At 43.5% G+C, this 20,957-nt stretch overlaps 1 protein-coding gene across 2 annotated transcripts in view; it reads right to left on the minus strand.

The window, feature by feature from the left end:
• Positions 1-19,405, minus strand: part of STARD13 (StAR-related lipid transfer (START) domain containing 13) — a 38,411-nt gene extending 19,006 nt beyond the window's left edge. Inside the window, exons 1-5 of one of the 2 annotated variants that reach the window (XM_010191288.1) lie at positions 19,336-19,405; positions 17,193-17,274; positions 8,419-8,482; positions 1,855-3,227; positions 272-445 (exon numbers count right to left, since the gene is read on the minus strand). In XM_010191288.1, coding sequence (XP_010189590.1) covers positions 272-445; positions 1,855-3,227; positions 8,419-8,451 — 1,580 coding nt within the window. In that variant the 5' untranslated portion in view covers positions 8,452-8,482; positions 17,193-17,274; positions 19,336-19,405. Of the gene's footprint in view, positions 1-271; positions 446-1,854; positions 3,228-8,418; positions 8,483-17,192; positions 17,275-19,327 lie in introns of both variants that reach the window. The other variant, XM_010191289.1, reaches the window with a different exon arrangement.
• Between the last annotated feature and the right edge of the window lie 1,552 nt (positions 19,406-20,957).

Below are 20,957 nucleotides of genomic sequence, written 5' to 3' on the forward strand. Positions count from 1 at the left end.
TTTATTTTTCTGGAACTGGAGTGTTGTTTGAGAGGCCGGGGTTGTCTCTCTGTTAAAGCACAGGAATGAAGTCACATCTCCAGCATCTATTTCTGACTTTGCCACTGAGTTACTAGGCAGCAGTGGATTAAAGGGGACAGTTTCAAATTCTACAGCTGAAGTCAATTGTTCCTCCTAATTGCATTTACTGAATTTACCATCAGAATAACAGAATTAGGAGAAACTATTTTCTTCTAAAAATACCTCCCTTCCAGTTATTGATGGTACTCACCAGGTCCAGCCATGCTTGTTTGACATGGAGTACTTTTCCATAATGGCAGTAAGACGAAGCAGAGAGAATTTTTGCAGTAGATTCAGTTGGCCTGCTGACTGATTGCTGATGTGAAGTGATGCGATGGAGTGGCTCAGGCGATGAGAGATTTGGAAACTATGCCATCGTAATCTCCTTTAGCAGAAGAAACAATATAAAAATCAGACAACTGCTTTAATTGGCCAGAAGAATATGGTATACTATGAGATAGGTCTGGGCAATATATAAAACATACATAAACATAGAAACACACAGATTATGGCTCATGGTGTGTCAACAGAAAGGAAATGTAGCTTGGAGGCAAATAAAACAATGTGCTCAATCTCTTTAATTTTGGAAATGCCCAGGTTGGTTTTTTTTAACGACAGAGCCACAAGTGGATGTGGGTCCCATCCACATACCCAGGGAAGCTGTGCTGCCTGGTGTGCCCTTTAGCCCACACATTTCCAACAGGATGTGGAAGCTCCAGAGCTAAATGTTCTCTCCCTGACTCAGAACTGGGATTTGATGCCTGGTCCCTCACCTCCCTGGAGACCAGCCTGACCACCAAGGTATTTGGAGATGAGGTTCTCCAAATAGCTCTATTATTAAATACTGAAGGATTTCTTGGAGAAGGGATTGAACGCTGTGTCTCTTTGGCAAGAGCCGTAACCACCAAACTATCAAGCCACTCACAGCTTCTCTTTACTCCAATGCACTTTCTCCATATACTGGATACATCGGAAAAAAACTCACTTCAGTTTCTTGTTTTGCTAAATATGAGTTCTGGCTCAAATCCTAAAAACTCTGGCAGTGCTCATTTACTCAGTAGTTTCCTCGAGTTCACTCACTTGTGGTGGTGAGCAAGCATGGGCAGCAGCAAACCATAGCACAGCAGAATCCTCTGTGAGGACATGACATAACTGACGGCAGATCAGAAAATACCAAGTATTTTCTCACTGCTTTTGCATGTACAAGGCCAACCTACACAGCAGTATGGATACACAAAGGCCTTTAACCAGGACCATGCTTCCTTATCTCAACAGGGACTCATCCCTTTGACTTGAAAGAGGTCTTCAAATTATTAGCAAAATCCTGCTTTTCACTTGTATAAAGAAGTTAATTGTATATCATCATTTCATCCCGTCACATGAGGGACTGAGGCAGGGTACCGGAATCCTCTTTAAGCACAAAGGGACACATTTTTAAAGCATACCAGGGCATTAAAAAAGTGCACAAACCTACTGACACATAAATACTGGGGTGCACAACTTAGAAGACAAATTGAAAATATAAAAGGTCCTACTATGCAATCAATGGATCAAGAGAGAAAAAAATGCCCTTATTTGCTCTATTAAATCAATTATCCATTGATTCCACATCACAATTTCCATAGCAGAATGTCCCTTCTCCCGAAGTCTGACCCTTCCCTGGTAAGTCCCCATCCCCCTACAAGATGAGTACAACTGTAATGGTACCCTGCACCTTCTGACTCCCAGGCTGGGAGCCTCTGATTTGTCATATTGTATTTCTTGTATTTTTGTGTACAAAATTTTGCTACCTACCTGCTTGGCCTTGTGAGCGATGCTCCCACCCCAGAGTCTCTCCTGTCCCTAACACCAGTGGCTTCGGCTTCATTCAGGGATGTTCTGTCTCTGTCCATGTCACTCGGCGTAGTCCGGCCATCAGAGTTTCCTTCAAAATCAAGTGTGATCTGTGTGGGTGACTGGAAAGGCAGCGATGGAGATTCCCTGACTGACACATCATCAGCTGGCAGACCTGGCAACATGTTCTTTGACCAGCCATCTACCACCTCTCGGAGTCCATTGACATGCTGCAAAATGTCATCTAAATGAGGAAAAAGGACATCTTTCTCCATGTCCAGGAGGTCCCCAGTACTAGCATACAAGTGGGAACCTGGCACGTTGTCATAAATACTAATTCTACTCTCTTTAGGACAGCAAGCCATCAATCCGGACTCTTTTGGAGCAGAGCAATTCTGCTTTCCCAAAGAGATGCTGCCTGTCCTCCAGTGTACACTGTTACTGTTGTCTGTAGGCGAGAGGCTTTCAATAGAAAGTGCCTTTGGGAAGGTCCCCGGTTTGTGATCCTTGGGAATATGCACAACCAAGTTCTCCTGGGAATGAAACTCATTTTTGCGGTTTTCGTCCACCACTTGTCGTGAGGCTGTTCCTGCCAGAACATCGAGGTCCTCCAGGTACATCCCGCCTCTCTTGTTTGCTTCATGGCATTTGCGTTCCTTCGGACATGGTGTGCTCACCCCACTGCTGCTGTTTTCAGACTGACTGCTGTCACTGCTGGATTTGGCAGAAGAGGAAAGTCCTCTTTTGACTGAATCTTGTCCTAAGTTTTGGAGATCGCCATTCACTATCTGTACACAGTGCATGTCTTTCAAGGATTTCGGCTCATACTGGAGAACAGGTCCACTTATCTCTAGAGGACCTGTTCTTCCTGAGCCTTTTAGTTTTCCATGCACACCTTTTGCTTTTAGTGTCTCCATGCGTTTTAGAAAGGTTTTTGCTTTGGTTCGTGTTGGTTTCTCATTCTTCAGGGTGTCCTTGGGGGTCAGGGTGGTGTTTATCGCCGTGGAGTCTTGCAGCAGAGTGCTCTCTACATCATGCTGGCCAGAGCAGTTACAGGTCTCCCTGGCAGCGCTGCTGATGCCAGACTGACTCCTGTTGTCACTTCCCCCACTGCTCTCACTGTGAATAGATGAGACCTCGGGTTCACTCAGATCTGTAAGGACGCTCTCGCTGCTTGTTGTATTTTTCATTTTAATATCCCCAGAAGATCCATGTCTGTCTGATCGGTGAAGCAAAACATCAATGTCGTCCACCCGAGACCATCGTCTGCTGGTTCTTTGGAAAGTCCATTTATTACTGATAGCACAGAGGTCTTCTTCATCTGAATCTTCACTCTGGAAAACAGCAAGTGGCACATGTTAAAAGCAGGTGCTTTTACTCGTTATTTGAATTAATGTTATTGTGCTGCTCCATGTGAGCAATAGGTGGTAAGATCTCCCTGAACCTAGTTTATGAAAGATTGGCCATCAGTATTTTCATAACATCCTTTTTATTTTAACTGTGCAGACTGCAGTGAGCATCTTAATAAGTAAGGAATAAAAATCTGCTCTATGTTAGGGAGCTCACAAGTCCCATCAGTACCTCTTGGCTTCTGTGGGGTGGACTGCCTGTGCATAGAATGGTGTAGGACTGATGCCCATAGTGACTGTTTAGAAAAGAAAAGGTTTTGAAAGGTCCAAGTAGAGGGAACCTGGCTTGCAGGGATGGTGTTAAGATATACAGGGTAAAGACTGGGAAACAGCTGGGTGCTACAGCAATGTGAGACATTTAAGAAACCAAGATGGCAAGTATCCGCTGCTGCACTTAGTTTTGCAGTGAGAACTAAAACATCTATAAACTTCACAGACCAGGTACATCTAACAAGATTTATGTTTCAGGACATAACTGCAGATACATAGCAACACTCCTTAAAGTAATAGTAAAAATAGTATTTGGAAATATCGCTTCGGTGGGGTCTGAGTGCAGGCAAAGGGAAGCAGCAAAGGCAGAAGCGGGGAGGAGGAGCAAAGAGGCTGAGTCCTGGATGAGGCAGCATCTGTATTTAAGGTGAGTCTCCTGCAGTGGCAACCCCTATCTTCATTGCCTTTGCCATCAGAGGCACCCCAAGCTTGATGACCCCCAGCCTGCCCCACTGTTTCTGGCCTTCCCTAGCCCTTCCTGAGGCAGCAGCAGCCCCACAGCCCTCCCTGGTCTCATCTCTCAGCCTGGGGTATGTAGAGCTGTGCTTATGTTTAGGCAGCTCCAGGAGATACTCTGCAATGCAGACAACATGCGCCTTGAAAAAAAACTGGATTAAAAAATGCTCTCCCTATGACATTTTTCTCATCTGTTTGCTTAAACAAAAAAGATACATCTTCAGCATGAAGCGCGCAGTGAGTGTTGAATTCGCTGTTCTCTTAGGATGTGAAGCCCACAGCTGCTAATGAGTATCCTTCCCTTGACTTTGAATCGGGTTTATACTGCATTATTCTTGTACATTTGTTTTAAAGCAGAACAAACTAACTTCACCTACATGACATCCAAACAGTTCTTCACATTCTTGGAAGCAGTATGAAGGCAGTAAAATACGACAGGCTGTCAGACTAAAATGAGGTGCTAAACCAGAAAGACTATTTTGGGACTGGAAAAATTCTCATTTTGATAGTCTATTATTAGAAGCATTTTTCTATGAAGTTTTGATGGTAAAGTTATCTCCCATCTCTGACTAGATCTTCGCTGGCCTCTCTAATTGAAAAATGTAAGACAAATTCTACCAGAACCCCCAGAAACCTTAAGTAATGCAGAACCTCAAAAGATGGAGGAGATTGGGATCGGTAGCGTGCCAGGTCTCACTAATGCCATAAGCTTTTGCAGTTTATCACTTCAAGTTGGCCAGATGTTTCAGATCATGTCCAAACCATCAAATAAAATATAGCTTACGAAATTTCGGATTTAGTAATTCCTCTTTTGTCTGTTAACATTGAGGTGTGCAGGGTTCCTGCAGCTGATGGTAGTTCACAGGAGTGAACGGAGATCTTAGCTCTGTAGCTAGCAAGAGAGAAAAATTAAGCAGTTAGTGAAGTGGCAGGAAAGGGGCTGGAAAATGCTAATACTGCTTTGGCTATCTTGTCTGCAGGGAAGAAACGGCAATAGCAGACAGCTCTACCACGGTTTCAGCTCCACAGTTTGGTGTATGCATATACAGAGTGAAGGGCTGCACAGACTCAGGCACTCAAAAATCCATCTATTGTGGTCTTAGTAGTGCCACAAAGTGGATGTTTTAAAAACCGCAAGGGTATGTACTTTTAAATACTTAGTAGTGGTAATTATATCTACAAAGCATACCACTGCTGAAGCATTGATGGCACCAGCCAGTAGGATAAAAACATATTTTTTTTATTTGTTGTACATCCTGGTATGCCAAAGGGACCTTAAAGAAGATTCTTGGCTGACACAAATCCCTGTAGCTGCACTGACATTACTGTATGAACTGACAGGATTTAGCCTGTATTTCCTACAAGCTGGAATCGATTAAACTAGCCAAAGTGGTAGAGACACTGTGAAAAATACCACAAGGAGAGCACAGAGTAGGAGAGAGAAATAAACATAAATTCAGTGGTGAATATACTTTGAATCATTTTTAGAGGAAAATAAGTTTTAAGATTTTTTTAAAGTAGAGATGAACAGAAATTGATATTGGTAATAAACAAGATTTGTCTCTAACCACAACAAAGATAAGATTATATTTGGCCCAAGAGCCAGTCAGAAAATACTGAGAGTTTTCAATGTCAAAATTTGCAGCTAGAGAACAAACAGGTTTAGGGTTTGTTTTTATTTTTTTAAATTGGTAACGAAACGTTTGTGTTTCATCAGAAGCAAAATTGGACAAATGAAATGAAATGTGGATACTGAAATGCTGCCATGGTGACTCACTGCAAATTCGGCTGCAGTGCAAGCCCTGTGACATAACGTGCTTTTCTTTTCATGGAATCAGTAGAAATTCTGGAAGCCACGAACATCCTGAATGACCTACTGTTCTTGTAAAATATCAGAATGCCCTGACAAAAGAGACTGTCCTAAAAAAAAATAATGCAGAGAGCACTTTGCCAACCAGCGTGTCACCAGCTATGGGGACAGTGGATCAAGAGTAGGTCTGAAAGCAGCGATTCATCTGTCACAGGTGGAGCAGACATATTGGAGCAGTGGCTGTATACTTCTCCTGACCTAGGGTGAAATCAAGTGCATGGCTTTGGAGCGTATTCAAAAGTCCATTTAATACCATTATGTTTGGGAAGACGAGAAGGGGCAAGTTTCTTGAAGAGAGACTGATAACATTTGCCAAGAGAAAGAGGTTTTGATTCACAGATTTGTCACAGTTGATTTAAAATAGTGCAGCTTTTTGACTGAGAGTATACTTGCCTAAGATACAGAGGGATGCTAACAAAAGGCAAAAAGTGGGTTTATTTGCGGTGGAATTCTGCCACATTTTTCCAACTGGGGGCAGGAATTCTCATAAATCGACAGCTGCAGAAGGCAGTTAATCCAAAGGCTAATCTCTGTCTGTCCAAATCGCTTACAGACAGATTTGCAACACATACGCGAGGATTTTTGTATGCATCTCAATGAAGCCAAGGGGAAGAGATCAGCCCACAACATGAATATATGGGGTGGGAAAGCAGGCAGTGGGGAACGCTCACCCCTTGCTGGCTTCCCCAGTAACCCTGCCTGGCAGCTCGCTTGGCCATATTTTGATGAATCACTTGAGCAGCTGCGCTAGTCCTGTGCAAACCTGTTATGCTGAACATCCAAACCAAGCTGATTTTGCATTTTGCTATTCAGATCACCATAGAGACTATTAGGAAAGGCAGTATCTACAGGAAATGAAAAGTTCACTTGGTTCAGTGTTCAATTCCAGTCCCACTTCCCAGCTTTTACACTTACATTTACATTTCCTCCTGTCACCAGTCTCTCCTCCCTCTTCTCTCCCCCATGTTCTCTTCTACTTTTACTTGCTCTGTATCTGTCATCCCAAATCTCTTTCGTCCCCTCTTTCTCTACATTTTTCTGTGCTCTGCTTCTTTCGGGCCTCACGCATGTATGGACACAACCTAACTTCTGTCCCCCTGAAAGGAGGGACCAAGTAGGGCAGTCTCACTTCCATAGCAAACTAATGATGACCATCCAGGGAGAGCAGCTGAGGGCTCCTTGTTTTAACCCAACATAATCCAGACACTCATAGAAGCAAGCAAGCAAGCATACGAACCTCACACCAAACCAAAAATACTTTTTGAAGAGAAGAAGGACAGGAACTAAACAGAACTTCCAGAGGACAACCAGCATTCACTCATATGTTGCTTATCTGTCTCTTCTGTCTTTTATGCAGCTCCAGTATCTCTACTTGAACACAAGTACACAAATGCATGGACACAAACCAGACACTGCTCCAAGCAGGTCAATAACACAATCGAGTCAGCTTTTGCTGAAGGACCTCAGCCTCTTGCTATAGCGCCTACCTGCCCAAATCATACAGTTTTCATGGACTCACGGGATTTTACTGTTATTTCTCTCAGGTGTGATGTGGGTGTTTGATGAGGAAAGTGTTGGCATCTAACCAAAGACAAGAAAAACCCATCAGGTCTGAAGCAGTGAAGAGAAGAGGTCCCTGCAGCTCCAGTGAATGGACAAAATGTACACTAAAGAGGCTACGTACACAGAGGAACAAACGAGCATGTGCCAAAGGCAGAATATATGGACATTAAAACCATTCTTTGTTCAAGTTCCCTCAAACAGTGAATAGAGTATGAATAGACTGAGTCTGCAAAGACACCAAAAATGCAACTCTCTGAGGTAGTTATTAAAAAGCATTAGACAAACACTCTAAGGAAGGAAAAACAGACACTAAGATTTCTGAGGGTAGACAACTACCACTGTATGCTACTCAAGGGCTTGGGGGAATCTGTGACCAGAAAACCAAACATTCAACAGTTAAGGCTGGATATGTTACAAAACTCTCAAAATCAATAGGCAGTTTCTGTAGTCCTTGTCGAAACCCTTTAAGCTCTAATGATTCCCATGCTACACAGGAGCTTGTAAGGATGACAGAGTTTATTTTCATATTCTTAACCAGGAGTAAGCCAGTACAAGAAAAGCTATTGTTTTTGTCTGAGCAGTCCCCATTTTTTCCGAGCAGGATTTTCCATTGTGTACTCACATGGCACTGGCAAACAAGCCAGCGTAATGAAACCGCAGTCTTTTCACCCGCTAACTTGACTTGCACATACATAAAGTTTTAAGTACTGCCTGTCCCCTTTTAACACACGTACTACTGTTCCTGCTGTATTAGTCACAAGTTTTTTTTCTATTTTATTTATATTTTCAAGACTCAGCAATTCACATTATCGTATATCCAGATAATACTGACACACATGTTTAAAGTCAAATACACTTAACTTACTTTTAAGAGCATTACTGACTTAAAGACTTAATTGGGAGGTCTTATCAGGCAAAGCCAGGGCAAAGCCAGCACATTTCATGAAGTTTCCTTACCTTTTTTCTTTGGAAGTTCACATCGAGTTTCATTGAGGCGCACTTGTTCAGTGTGTTCAGTCGTCTACGGGGCAAAGCAAATTCAAAAGATTAGCAGCCTCTGATTAAAGGGCATGACTTTTCATGAGTTCAAAAGCTTTTCTCTTATCTGCCTGTAGAGTGCTAACGGTGTACAACCGGCTTCAGAAACTATACTGGTCATATTATTCCAAGCTATAAGACTACTACATTAAAAAGGCATCTTAGCTTCACATTACTTGATAGCCAGGTTTTATACATTGCTTTTTAATTCATAAACATTTAAGTACTTAGCCAAGGAAACTGGTCTAAACAAACACCTCTGATAGATGGGGAAGTGACAGGACACTAAGGAGGTAAGTTGCCTTCTGCAGGACTGTAACATAATTGAACTAAAGCAATTTAAGGTTAATGTTAGGAGATTTCAAAGCACTTGTGAAAGACAAACGGAAAAGATGTAGATCCTCACTTTAGGCAGTTTTAAAAGTGACTCCTTTAAAAAGCTGACATAAAGAAGAACTTCTGGCAGTTCCTTTCTCACACGTGGATCTTACAGACAGGTTAATGCCCAAAATGTACCAAATCTAACATCTTTAAATGTTTTTAATTACTTTTAATCATATTCGTAATGATGTTATTAGGGACTCTGCAAGGCTGCTTAAATCCAAGGCTATCCCATGACAACTGTGTTGAAATGACAATCTGATCAAGATGGAAGGTGAATGTGTGTTTGTGTGTGTGTGTGTTCACGTGCAGAGACAGTCAGAGGACAAGAAAACATGCTATTTCCATAGAGAATCCCGCATGCTACTCATAATTGATTTGTTTTTATTTACACTTAAAGATCCTGATTAATGAAGCTGTCCATCTTCTAAAAGCAGGGACTGACTTAAATATGTTCAAACTTCCAATATATTCCAGAAATTCATGTGCCCACAACACTTGTCTGTAGTCTGCCTGCATCTCTTGTGTCTTTGTAGCAAGAGCTGCCCCTGTTGCTTCTGGGTCTCAAGAAGAGGTTGCAAATGTCCAGAACTGATACCATTTGAAATGTATGTGGTAAGTTACAAGAACACATGAAAAAAGTATCATATTAATAACACAATCTCTCACATAGCATAAGAAGATTATGGCATTAACATATTCCTCCCTTGGACTTCTTAGAAATCCTTTCAAATCATTACCGCTAATAAAGAACCAGGCCACCAAATGTGGATCTTCCTTAAAAAAATTCCCTCACAAAATATCACCTGCTCATTTGTAGATAAAATACTCCTTACTAACTCAAGCCAATAAAACTGCTATGCCATATCAAAAAAGTCCTCTGCTCATCATATTAATGTGAGTATAATGCATGCACAAGCACACCCTGCCTGCATGATAGTAATGTTCTTGTAATAAATTTCAGGCTTTGTGGCTCTGTAGCTGTATCTTCAACCTTCTGCCCACAAATCCTCCTCCTCGGAGATTACATCTATTATTGCAAAGCTCATCTTTTGCCCAAATATGGAATTTCTCAACCTAAAGTTGCATTTTTTTGGGGCCCTGGAGCTGAATAATGTTCAGCGCTGCTTTTGAGTGCAAAATGTTTAGATTTGTGTATCAATATCAATCCCAAATACACAGAGGCACAGACACATTTTCAAAGGACTCTAGCCCAACTTTCTATCCTTGGAGACAGCTTCCTCTGAGAGGTGAACCAGAGACCCTGCACCTCTGCATTACCTCGCCTGTGCGGTAGGGACAAGTCTGTAGCCACATTTCCACTTTGACACGCCACCATGTGGCACGCACCTCTAGACTGTCTGACCACCTGAGTGCTCGTAGCTACATATCTGAGTCGAGCTGCTGCAGTGTCCTCACTCCTTTACATGGTGCAGAGCCACACCAGGGACAGGGAAGTGCTCCTTGCTTCCTTGACCTAAATATCTCCTGCAAGGCTGACAAGAAGACAGGAGTCAGCTAAATTCATGTCCAGAGAAACCACTACCTCTTTTCAAGCTGCTTATCAACTCTGAAAACCAAGCCTTTGACTGCATCTCCCTTGCCTCCACGAGAGCAAGCACTGAAGAAACTCTCCAGAGAAAGAGGGCTGTGGCACAGCCCCCTGTCTCCACAACACCCCTGGCAGGTATCTCTGCAACTGCTTCCTCAATAGTCTATAAAATACCCCTACACTTACTGCCTGTTTGCACTTAAGGAGAGGATGCAGGAGAAAACATTTTAAATACAGGGACCAGTGCTCCTTCCATTCGCTACAATGCTGCTTGCTTTCTAAAAAACAAGGATCAAGCCACGCACTTCAGGAGTGGGAAGATGAGGAAGCGACAGCCTTTGACATACCCTTCACTCTGCACCCAGGTACCTCTGCATGTGTCCAGCTGACAGCAGAAAGTGGTGTGACATTTCTTTAAAGACAGCCTGCTTCTTCAGCATGGAAAGGTGCGGAATGTTTGTGGTTAAACCAACAAGACCACCCAAAGCCATCACTTTACCACAATGGCATTTGAGAGCGAGATCGGCAGGGACTGAGAGGTCAGCTATATAAAAGTGAATATTGCTACTTAAACTGGAGGCTTGGGAAGCCACACCATTGACCTGGCTGCTCTCTAACCTGGCTGAACTCATTCCACCAAAGGCAAAACTACTTTTTACTGGGTGCCAGGGTCTCTGGAGCACAAGTCTTATGAGGAGCGGCTGAGGGAACTGGGGTTGTTTATCTGCGAGAAGAGGAGGCTGAGGGGAGACCTTATCGCTCTCTACAACTACTTGAAAGGAGGTTGTAGTGAGGTGGATTTTGGTCTCTTCTCCCAAGTAACAAGTGATAGGAGAGAGGAAATGGCCTCAAGTTACACCAGGAGAGATTTTGATTAGATTAGAAAAATTTCTTCACTGAAAGGGTTATCAGACATTGGAATGGGCTGCCCAGGGAAGTGGTTGTGTCACCATCTCTGGAGGTATTTAACAGATGAGTAGATGAAGTTCTTAGAGACGCAGTTTACTAGTGGACACGTTATGGTTGGACTCAATGATCTTAAAGGTCTTTTCCAACCAAATGATTCTATGACTCAACTTCAGGTTTTAAATTCTACAAAATATAGGCATGCTTTCTGGAGCTCTTCCAATGCTATGGAGAGTTTTGCCAGTAAAATTAGAGAACTAATGATCATATTTGTGAGCCTGCCTGGTACAATCAACTCCAATCAAAGCCAGTCTGTTTCAACTTCTTATGCCTTGTTGATGTGCCAGTGGTGGCAGAAAGCTATTCTCATGTGCTTGAAGTCGCTACATAACTGACAGCCAAGTCCTCAGCAAATCTTTCAAAAAACAAAAAATAAGTGTCTCTGGCTACAAAAAGCTGTCCCTAATGTCCCAAAGTGAGAGACTGTGCTTTCACATCACTGCTTAAAAACATGGGAAAATGTTGCCTATTTGTAATGTTAACAAAACACAAAATCTGGACTTGAGAAAAGGCAGGGAAAACACATTAAATAAACACAAGAGAGGTGACTATATAAAAAATTAAATCATCTCATATGCATTTGAACGCTTGCCTAGGAAGTTCTGCAGTGTTCAGAGGGAGCCTGCAAAATATTTACTACATCAAGTGCTTCACCTATATTAATTTTATTTCTTCTCCAGGCCATCACAGGTAAACACTACCTCTATAGATTAACACTTATCTCAGTGGTGAAACATCATGTCTATGTCAAAAAGTGTCCCTTAAAACAATATTTAAACATCAGCAGAGTGATTCAGTGTGCCCAAACAGCGATGTCTGGTGCTATTTTAGATCCACTAAAGTATCAAGCCTGGCCTTCAGCTGCTGCAGGTGCTCTTGGTCCAGCCAGCCTGTGGTGAAACCTGAAATATCTTGGGGGATCTAAGATGGCATTAGACAGGTATTTAGGGCTCTGAATCCCAACTCCAGTGTTGTACTTATAAACCCTTATGAGGGAAGTTTTTCAGAAGCAGGAAACCTCTGACTTTCTTATCCTGTACAGAACTAAGCGGTGTTTACAAATACATACAAGCTTGTAGCAACACAGGGTTTGATTAGCTGAAAAACCTCATGGGCGACCTGCTGTCCTGCTTGAAGAGCCGTACAGGTAACAGGAAGACAACTTTAAGGTGACTTAGATGACTATGCATTCCCCTGGACCTGTTCTGCAGCTGCTTCCAAGGTGAGGCATGCAGCCAGGGGCACTAACCGGCTGTGCAGAAGGCGGCACCAAGTGGAGGGCTAGCATGGATAGCACAGCATCTCCTACCTCTGCAGATGTCCTCTGTTATGGATCATGACCAGGCAAACACATTAAATGTTTCCGTGAACTCCTCTCTGAGGGAAACATGACACTGTTTCTTTGTTTCATCATTATTCTTAGCCAAATTTAGCCATACACATGACACTGGCTTCTTCTGGACATCCAGCTCCTTGTGCTGGGCTCTGCTGAGGTCTGAACACTGAATAAGGGTCCTCCCAGTACTAGCAGGGCTTGTGTGCAAAGTTGGCAATGGCACATCCCTGCTCCACCATTTTTGTGTGAATATACTGTTTTACAGTCCTACCACTTTTTGTCATGGCTGCAGCTGAGTGAGTTCCCTTACATGCTCACAAGAGGTGAGCCAACTCTCCTTGAGGTCAATGGGAGCCATTCCACTGACTTCAGAGCAGGAGTTTCCATACTGCGTGTGCAAAGCTGGGCTTATCGCCTAAAGCAATGTAACTCAGCAGACAGTACTGACTATACAAGCACAACTTCAAAACTCTCATGGTAGGATGCCCCATGTAGAGCCACCTTTGGATTATTTACAAGCCATCTAAGAGGTAATAGCTATGGAAAAAAGAGGCTGCTGGCTGCTTGGCACAGTTCAAATTTTAAGAGCTTGGTTTAGGGCCCTGTGTATCAGACCACTACATACTTATTCTTTATATTCTTAGTCACTGTATTTACATAAAACCAAAAAGTACAAGATGGCTTGGCTTTTCCTTCTCACCCTCTTATCACAGTGGCCACAAAATTTCCCAGAGCAGAGTTGGTTGCTGCTATTTTGGAAACAACACAGAGATTCAGCTATAAAATTTTCATGCCCAATTATTATTTTGGCAGGCTGACAGTGTTCGCCTGCAGATTGCATGGCAATTTTCTATTGTTCATTACTCAATAAAATCTGAGCGGAATCTCTTGATAGATACGCCTCTAACCCAAAGGCCTCAAATTTGGTCTTTACTCTGCCAGATTTTCAAGTGATATTGTAAAGAGCAGGAGTGTTAGAGTATCCCAAAAAGATCACTGAAATCTTTTACAACAGGGAGTCTTAGGCTGACTAAAATACTACCAGCTGCCTTAAAAAAAAGAAAAGGTTCCTCTGCATTTGTACCTCATGTTGTCTTGTATACTGCAATGCCATAAGAAAAGCAATTACAAAATGAGGTTGAGAGTCTGATTTCAATCCACAAGAGCAGAGAAATTCTTTGTTTATGCTAGAACCATTACCATTTGGAGCTAAAACTCTGCTCAAACTGATTATCTGCTCTCGTATTCCAGCTTTAAAATTATCCTCCAAATAAAAATGAGGACCCCACTTTGTTCAGTATTATGGGCTCAATGCACTATAAAACAGCAGGAAAGCTTGATCGTGCATAGCTTCGAGGGCAGTTTTGGGTGTTTGAAGAATGGAAGTTTGGCTCCCGACCTGGGAATGAGCGCACAGAGAAATAATAACCAATCTTCTAAAACTTTCCATTTCATAAAAGTGCATTGCAGCCTATAGCTCTCATATGATATCCTGGCATGCACCTTGAGCAAAGCAAGGGTAGGAAACTGGCCACAGTGGTCAGCCAAACTATGAGGATTGCCAGTGCACTGGAAAACTTGGAAGATGTTGGTTTGATAGCTAAAACAGTAACAACGCTGGTCCTTGGGGCAGCAGCTGGCACTGTTCACTGTTTCTGATGAACCCAAATCTTGACATGTGGCACAATCACTTTTTACAGGCCACTCTCAGCTAAAGGTTTAGGGCTGTTGATTTACAGCAATTTAAATGTCTGCAATCTGAAAACATAACCTGTACCTAATACTTGTATTTCTACCTGGCTAGTGTTAAGTTATTCATTTTTTAGACCTGAACTGTTTAAAAACTCCCAACAAAAACCTAAAGTCAACAGGTGTTGTCATCTGAATAAAACCATTACAGAAAAGGTTACCAGACAGTCATAAACGCTTTTGTCTTTGAATAAAATAGTTTGGAAAGATCTGTGTTTATGCTTATGTACTACAGACCTCAGCAGTATCACCTGGTTTAGGCTAATATAGAGCCTCCTGTCACATCTCTCCAGCTGCTAGTTTATTTTTCAAAACCTCACCTTTTTAATAAGAGAGGAAAAAAACCCCAAACCCAAACAGTCCCCAGATGTTCAGCTTAAAAAGAAACCCTCATAAATACATCCATCTAGTGTAATTGTTGCAGGTGTATCTGTGAGTCTACAGAGAGGCCAGAGGAGCAAGAGGTGAGCTGTTTCCATTTGGCTGTGTAGGTGTTGGATGCCTGGTGACCATGATTGAAGTATTACCATTGCTGATACTTCAGAGAAAAAAGACTGGGGAGAGTCACAGAGCTATGCAATGACTGCACCTCGCTATTTGCTCTCAGAAGAAACGGACAGGGACAGACATCATACTTGCACTTTTGGATGGTCTTCAACCTTGTGGGAAAGGGCAGAGGGGAAGAGATCTCAACCTCATACCACTTCCGAGTTCCCAAACTACAGCAAAGTATGGCTTCGACCATGCCAGACAGAAGCAGTGGGATGCATGTATGTGTGGGAAGAAGGCTTCTAAGACATGGGCATAGCAATCCATGCCACCAAGCAGTAACAGAACCACAGAACGTTAGGGATTGGAAGGGACCTCACAAGATCATCTAGTCCAATCCCCCTGCCAGAGCAGGAACACCTAGATGAGGTTACACAGGAAGGCGTCCAGGTGAGTTTTGAATGTCTCCAGTGAAGGAGACTCCACAACCTCTCTGGGCAGCCTGGTCCAGTGCTCTGTCACCCTCACTGAGAAGTTGTTTCTTCTCAAATTTAAGTGGAACCTCCTGTGTTCCAGCTTGTGCCCATTACCCCTTGTCCTATCATTGTTTGTCACCGAAAAGAACCTGGCTCCATCCTTGTGACACTCACCCTTTAAATATTATAAACATTAATGAGGTCTCCCCTCAGTCTCCTCTTCTGCAAACTAAAGAGCCCCAGCTCCCTCAGCCGCTCCTCATAAGGGAGATGCTCCACTCCCTTAATCATCTTTGTAGCCCTACGCTGGACTCTCTCCAGCAGTTCCCTGTCCTTCTTGAACTGAGGGGCCCAGAACTGGACACAATATTCCAGATGCGGTCTCACCAGGGCAGAGTAGAGGGGGAGGAGAACCTCTCTCGACCTACTAACCACCCCCCTCCTGATACACCCCAGGACGCCATTGGCCTTCTTGGCCACAAGGGCACAGTGCTGGCTCATGGTCATCCTGCTGTCCACCAGGACCCCCAACAGAACAGCAGTGGATCAAGTCTGCAGTTATTCTGCTCCCCAGCATCCTTGCTGGGGAGCATCATCCATCACTGAAGGATCCAAGTCTTTCTTACTGATTTGTCTTCAGACACAAAGGCTACTACATAGAGAAATAGAATATTCTGTTCTACATAACCACAAAAGGAAAAGCAATAGGTCTCACTTGCAGCAAGGGAGTTTTGGGAAAGCATTCTGTCAACTATGCCCAGGAATTACCTGGATCCTCCAGGAAGGAGGGCATAGCCCAGGATGGAGAGGTGGACTAGATGAACTGTCTTCCAGCCCCATTTTCTGTGATTCTCAGAAACCTTCTCTGCATTTCTTATCAATCCCTGCAATACACAGTACCATGTACAGTGGAACAGCATACACTCTCTGATGACTCTATCCACAGTTGCAGAAGGAGAAATAAGAGTTTTGTCCAATTGTCTTGATGGTGGTGTTGTGAAAGTTCCCACAACATGTCATAAAGCCTGCTTGGTTAGAGGCCAGATGCTCCTTTGTCCTTGCTGAAGAGGAGCAGAGCAGAACGCAGCTTGAGCTGAGCACAGGAGGAATAAGAGGGGAACAATGCCTTTGCAATGTGGTTTTGCAAAACTACCACAGAATTGCTGCTTCTGGAGTCCTAGGGGACAGTACTTGTGCAATGCAATACAATACATTCCTCACAGGCAGAGTATAAAAAGCTAGATAAACAGCAAACACAAGCCCTCTGGGAGGGGCAAACCAGTGATTAGTTGTAGCAGCTGCAGTACTGTGGGGTTCTGGTCCCACTTCTGTTACTGGTGCCAAAAGGAGAGTACCAAGGGAATCACAGCAGCATGAAAATCATGTCTTCTGCCAGAGAAAGTACTTGCTGAATTCTGTGCAATGAAGTTTCATCTTTTCTGCTGTGCTTGGACATATGAGCTATTCATGTGCAACTCAAATAATTTATTCAGAGTTTGCCTGTACTACTGCTAGATCTATCTTAAAAGGCAGGTGTTTCAAATCCATAGGATTTGGGATTTCTTAAATAATATGAGGATTTTCCATAAGATAAATTAATTCAGAATGGTAGCATTATAGATATCATTGCTTAATTCACGTGCACAAGCAAACATCTCTGCTGCTGCAACTGCTGCTATGCTAACAATAACAAAACAGCTCATGTTTTTAAAATATCAGAAAAGAAACTTCAGGTGTTATTTACCTGCAAAGAGGTTCTACAAGGTCCTTGTCAAGAAAATCATGGTCCTTCTTTACTGAAGCAATGTCAATGGGAAACTGGTAGTCTATAAAAGGAGACACAATATTAAGATGACTGCTTGCTATTCAAATGAAAATACATTGCTTACATCTAAAATGCTTTGCATGTCCATGGTCACTGAAATCTAGTGTGACTGATTTCACTCAGCTCTGGTTCCTTTCCAGCTGTATCTGTGACCCTTTCAGTCACTTTATTGTTTGGGGTTTTTTTGTGTGTTAAAGGTGTAGTTGAACGTCCTGTGCACCAAAGAGAGAGCAAGATTAATTCATTTTGGCTTTAATAAGATACTCAATTGTTAGCTGTTCTTTCTAGTGCCTAGCACAAACGAATGAGGTCAGGGAATTACTTTCTTTATCCACAGGAGCAACAAGGTTCTCCACTCCCATCACAGTGACTTAATGAGTTATTTGCTAGATAGTCTTTTCCCATGAAACAGAAACGTTCTGTGCTTTTTGTTTTTAATACAGGACCCAATAACGACGATTTCAGACAAAGGGTTACTCAAGTAACAGAGACCAAAAAAGAGAGCTGAATTATAACCCCCAATATTAGCTAAAAAGCCAGACCAGTGTGCTGGAAGCTGGCATTTGTAATGAAAAGGGGCATGGCTACAACGCATTAGTGGGCTCCGTAATGGTGGGACGGGTTCCAGTGCTGTGGCTGCTCTCCAGACCACTCTGCCATGCTTAGGTACCACAGCAGGACGCTGGGATACAGGAACTGCAGCCAGCATTTTCAGACACTAGTGCTTAACACTGACATAATAGATGCCTGTAAAAAGGACCTTGTTTTCAGAGACACAGACTGTCTAGAGCATATATTGACTGTGTGGGAACTGTGGGAGCCCAGCACAGGTCGTTTTTTGGAGGGAACATCTCTCTAAGTCTGGCAGGCAGCAGGCTCTCCTTTCCCTGGAGGAGCTGGTATCTCAGGTACACTGCTTACAAGGCAGATACAAAGTTACTACAGGACACCCAGGGACTGTGGTAGACACACATCTATGTGAGCTTTGGTCTGGCAGGTTCAGTAGTCTTAGTTCCTTGCTGGGTATAGCATAGCCTGCCTGGCTTCTGTGGAGCCACTTGAGCATCTCTGCATGGTGCTCACGGTATCTGGGCACCCAAGAAGCCCAGCAGGAGCTGGCACCTGAGCCCTGAGGTACCTCAGCTGACCATCAGAAGCCACAGAGGTATGCTGAGCACCACGGTCCCCACTGCCCTCAGCCCCACGTGAGGGGATGGACGGCGTCCGAGCTGGCTCTCTGCAGAGCTGGCTCTGACCCACGATGTTTCCTGGCTTTCACTTCATGCGTGGAGCCGTGCTGCCTCCAGGCCCAAGTTCACCCTGGAAGGTGTCCAGCGGCATTTGGTGGAGCTGCGCTTTGGCTAATAAGCCTGAGCAGGCCTGAGTTGGCTCTGTGTCTCTGGTAGAGACAATATGCAGTTTGGGAAAAACGAGGATCAGCTGCAGTTTCCCTCTCAGCATTGAGCTAGGGAGAGCAGGAAAAAACAGCCCTGGTCCCCAAACTGCTCCTGAACACAGCAGCAGTGCAACCACTTGCCCTGCCTTCAGGGATGCCACTTCCCTAGGCATGAACTTTACAGCTAGGAAGGGGACATGGCCACTTGCTTTGAGTTAGCACCAAAATACTTGTTTTTCTTGCTTTGCAGTTGTAAAGTGAAGGTCAGATTATTCACTTTTGGCAACTTTGCAGAGTTTTCAATCTTGTTTTCACTAAGATTGAACTTTTCAGTAAGACTTTCAGTGTTACAAATCTTATTTTAGACACAGTTCAGGAAGTTAAAAAAAAGATGCCTATGTATTTGGATTTTTTGTACTTGTTTTTGTTAACTTTTGAGGTTTACATAAACTACGTCCCTCCTTTTTTTTTTTTTCTTCCCATAGCTATGAGGGCAAGAATCTTACTTTTCTTTAGGCACTGGTATGACTCCAGCAGCTGAGGCTTTGTGAAGCAGCCAGTCACGGCCATAACTCAGTCAAATGCAGAGCTGGCCGACTGCAAGCTCTCCTGGCAAGGGCCCAGTGCACTTTCAGTACTGCACAAAAAGGAGAAAAACTGACTTACCCTCATAGAACTGAGCATATTGGGGAAATCCAGCTGCACGTAACCAGTCACACGCTTCCTTTGCTTCAATTTCTGAGCAGAAAAAGAGAAGAAAGTTCACACTTAGTTATTTTGCATTAGAAGTTCCTTTAATTACAAGGAAATAAAAAAGAGACTTGGTAGTAGTTTTTTGTTGCTTAAAAGTACTGTCATCACTCTGAAGTATTTCTTCATAGCCTCAGAAAAGTCCCTCAAGGAAATCCATGTGCCTCCACAGTACCCTAGGGTTTGCAGTGCTGCTTGCTGACCAAGATGACGTGTTAATCATCTCCATGCAGCAGGAGAAGTTGCTCAGCCCAGGTTTGTGGTCCTGTGTCCTATCCTCCCCCAAAGGTAAGTTGCTGGGGAGAAGTGAAGATGAAGCAGGGTGGAAATGGGGTGACAGGGAGCATGCACTATGTTTTCTCCTGCTCTGACGCTTCTCACGGAGAAAAATCCCATGTGAAAGCCACTGAAAATTGCCAGGAAAACCCCAGTGCACATCTTGTTACTGAAGGGACAGTCGTACAGGTAGAAAGTGCCTTCCTATTTTAGCCATCTGAACTCCATTTTGTAGACTCCCTCCACAGTCAATAGAGAGACAGTTACTTCCAAGGAACGAGTCATTTCACCTTAAAGTAGTGTCTAAAATAGGTGGGATAAATCAACTGCTGACAATGCTTCTCTCTTGTGGCTGCTAACAGAGGGAGAATAAACAGCTACGGGTATGTCTGTGCAGCTAAATAAAAGAGATACAGGCAGTAGCTGCAAGCACTGGACCCCAGACCACTCGCTCTTTAATTTTAATCCACTCCCAGGCCTGTTTTGGACTGTTTCAGTTCTCCATCAAGACAAATCTCTTCTTGAGAAGGCTGGTACTAAGTGGCGAGGAGAGGAATTAGTCTGTGTCATCTTGTCCTTGCCTCTCCACTACTTAGAAGTATGGACACAGCTGGTGCTGGACTAGGTTTCCCCTTTCAAAATGCTTACACTGGGTAATATGTATCCTATCCCTGTAGAAGAGGTGGGGGAATCATCAGCTGGACAACAGAATAGTCCTTCCTTATTTTGGAGGTGACAGTAGGGATTAGGTGATCACGAGGCAATGGAAGAATATCGTGTGCAAGAGGGAGACTACATGAGACCTAAAGCTTTTTGCACAGAAGAGGCAGATCCACCCTGTGCAGTTACTAAAGCTGCAGTAAATCAATGTCAGCTATGCAGACGCAGAGAATAAATTCTGAAGTGTCTCCAGAGAGGCAGACTTCATGCACTCCAGCAGTCACACACATGGAGATGCACCCAACCTCTGAGACAACTGATGTGTGTTGACAGTAGGGTACCTCAATTCCTACCAAGCTCCGTGGGCTCATTTTAGGGAAAGCAGCATGCCAAGTCCAGCTCTGCCTGCATGTGCAGCTGCTCCCAGAGCAACTGGAGGAACAACTGAAAAGAGAGGCTCACCCAGATAAATTTGGGTTGCTGGGGAACATCTCCTTGCTGCCCACATCTAGATCAGGATCTACCACTCGAACAGTTTCAGTTTACAAGACCAAAGCCAGAACACATATCTGCACCTCTTAGATTTGCAAAACGCTAAGGAA

The sequence above is a fragment of the Mesitornis unicolor genome, unplaced genomic scaffold (assembly GCF_000695765.1).
Source record: "Mesitornis unicolor isolate BGI_N332 unplaced genomic scaffold, ASM69576v1 scaffold6979, whole genome shotgun sequence".
NCBI lineage: Eukaryota > Metazoa > Chordata > Aves > Mesitornithiformes > Mesitornithidae > Mesitornis > Mesitornis unicolor.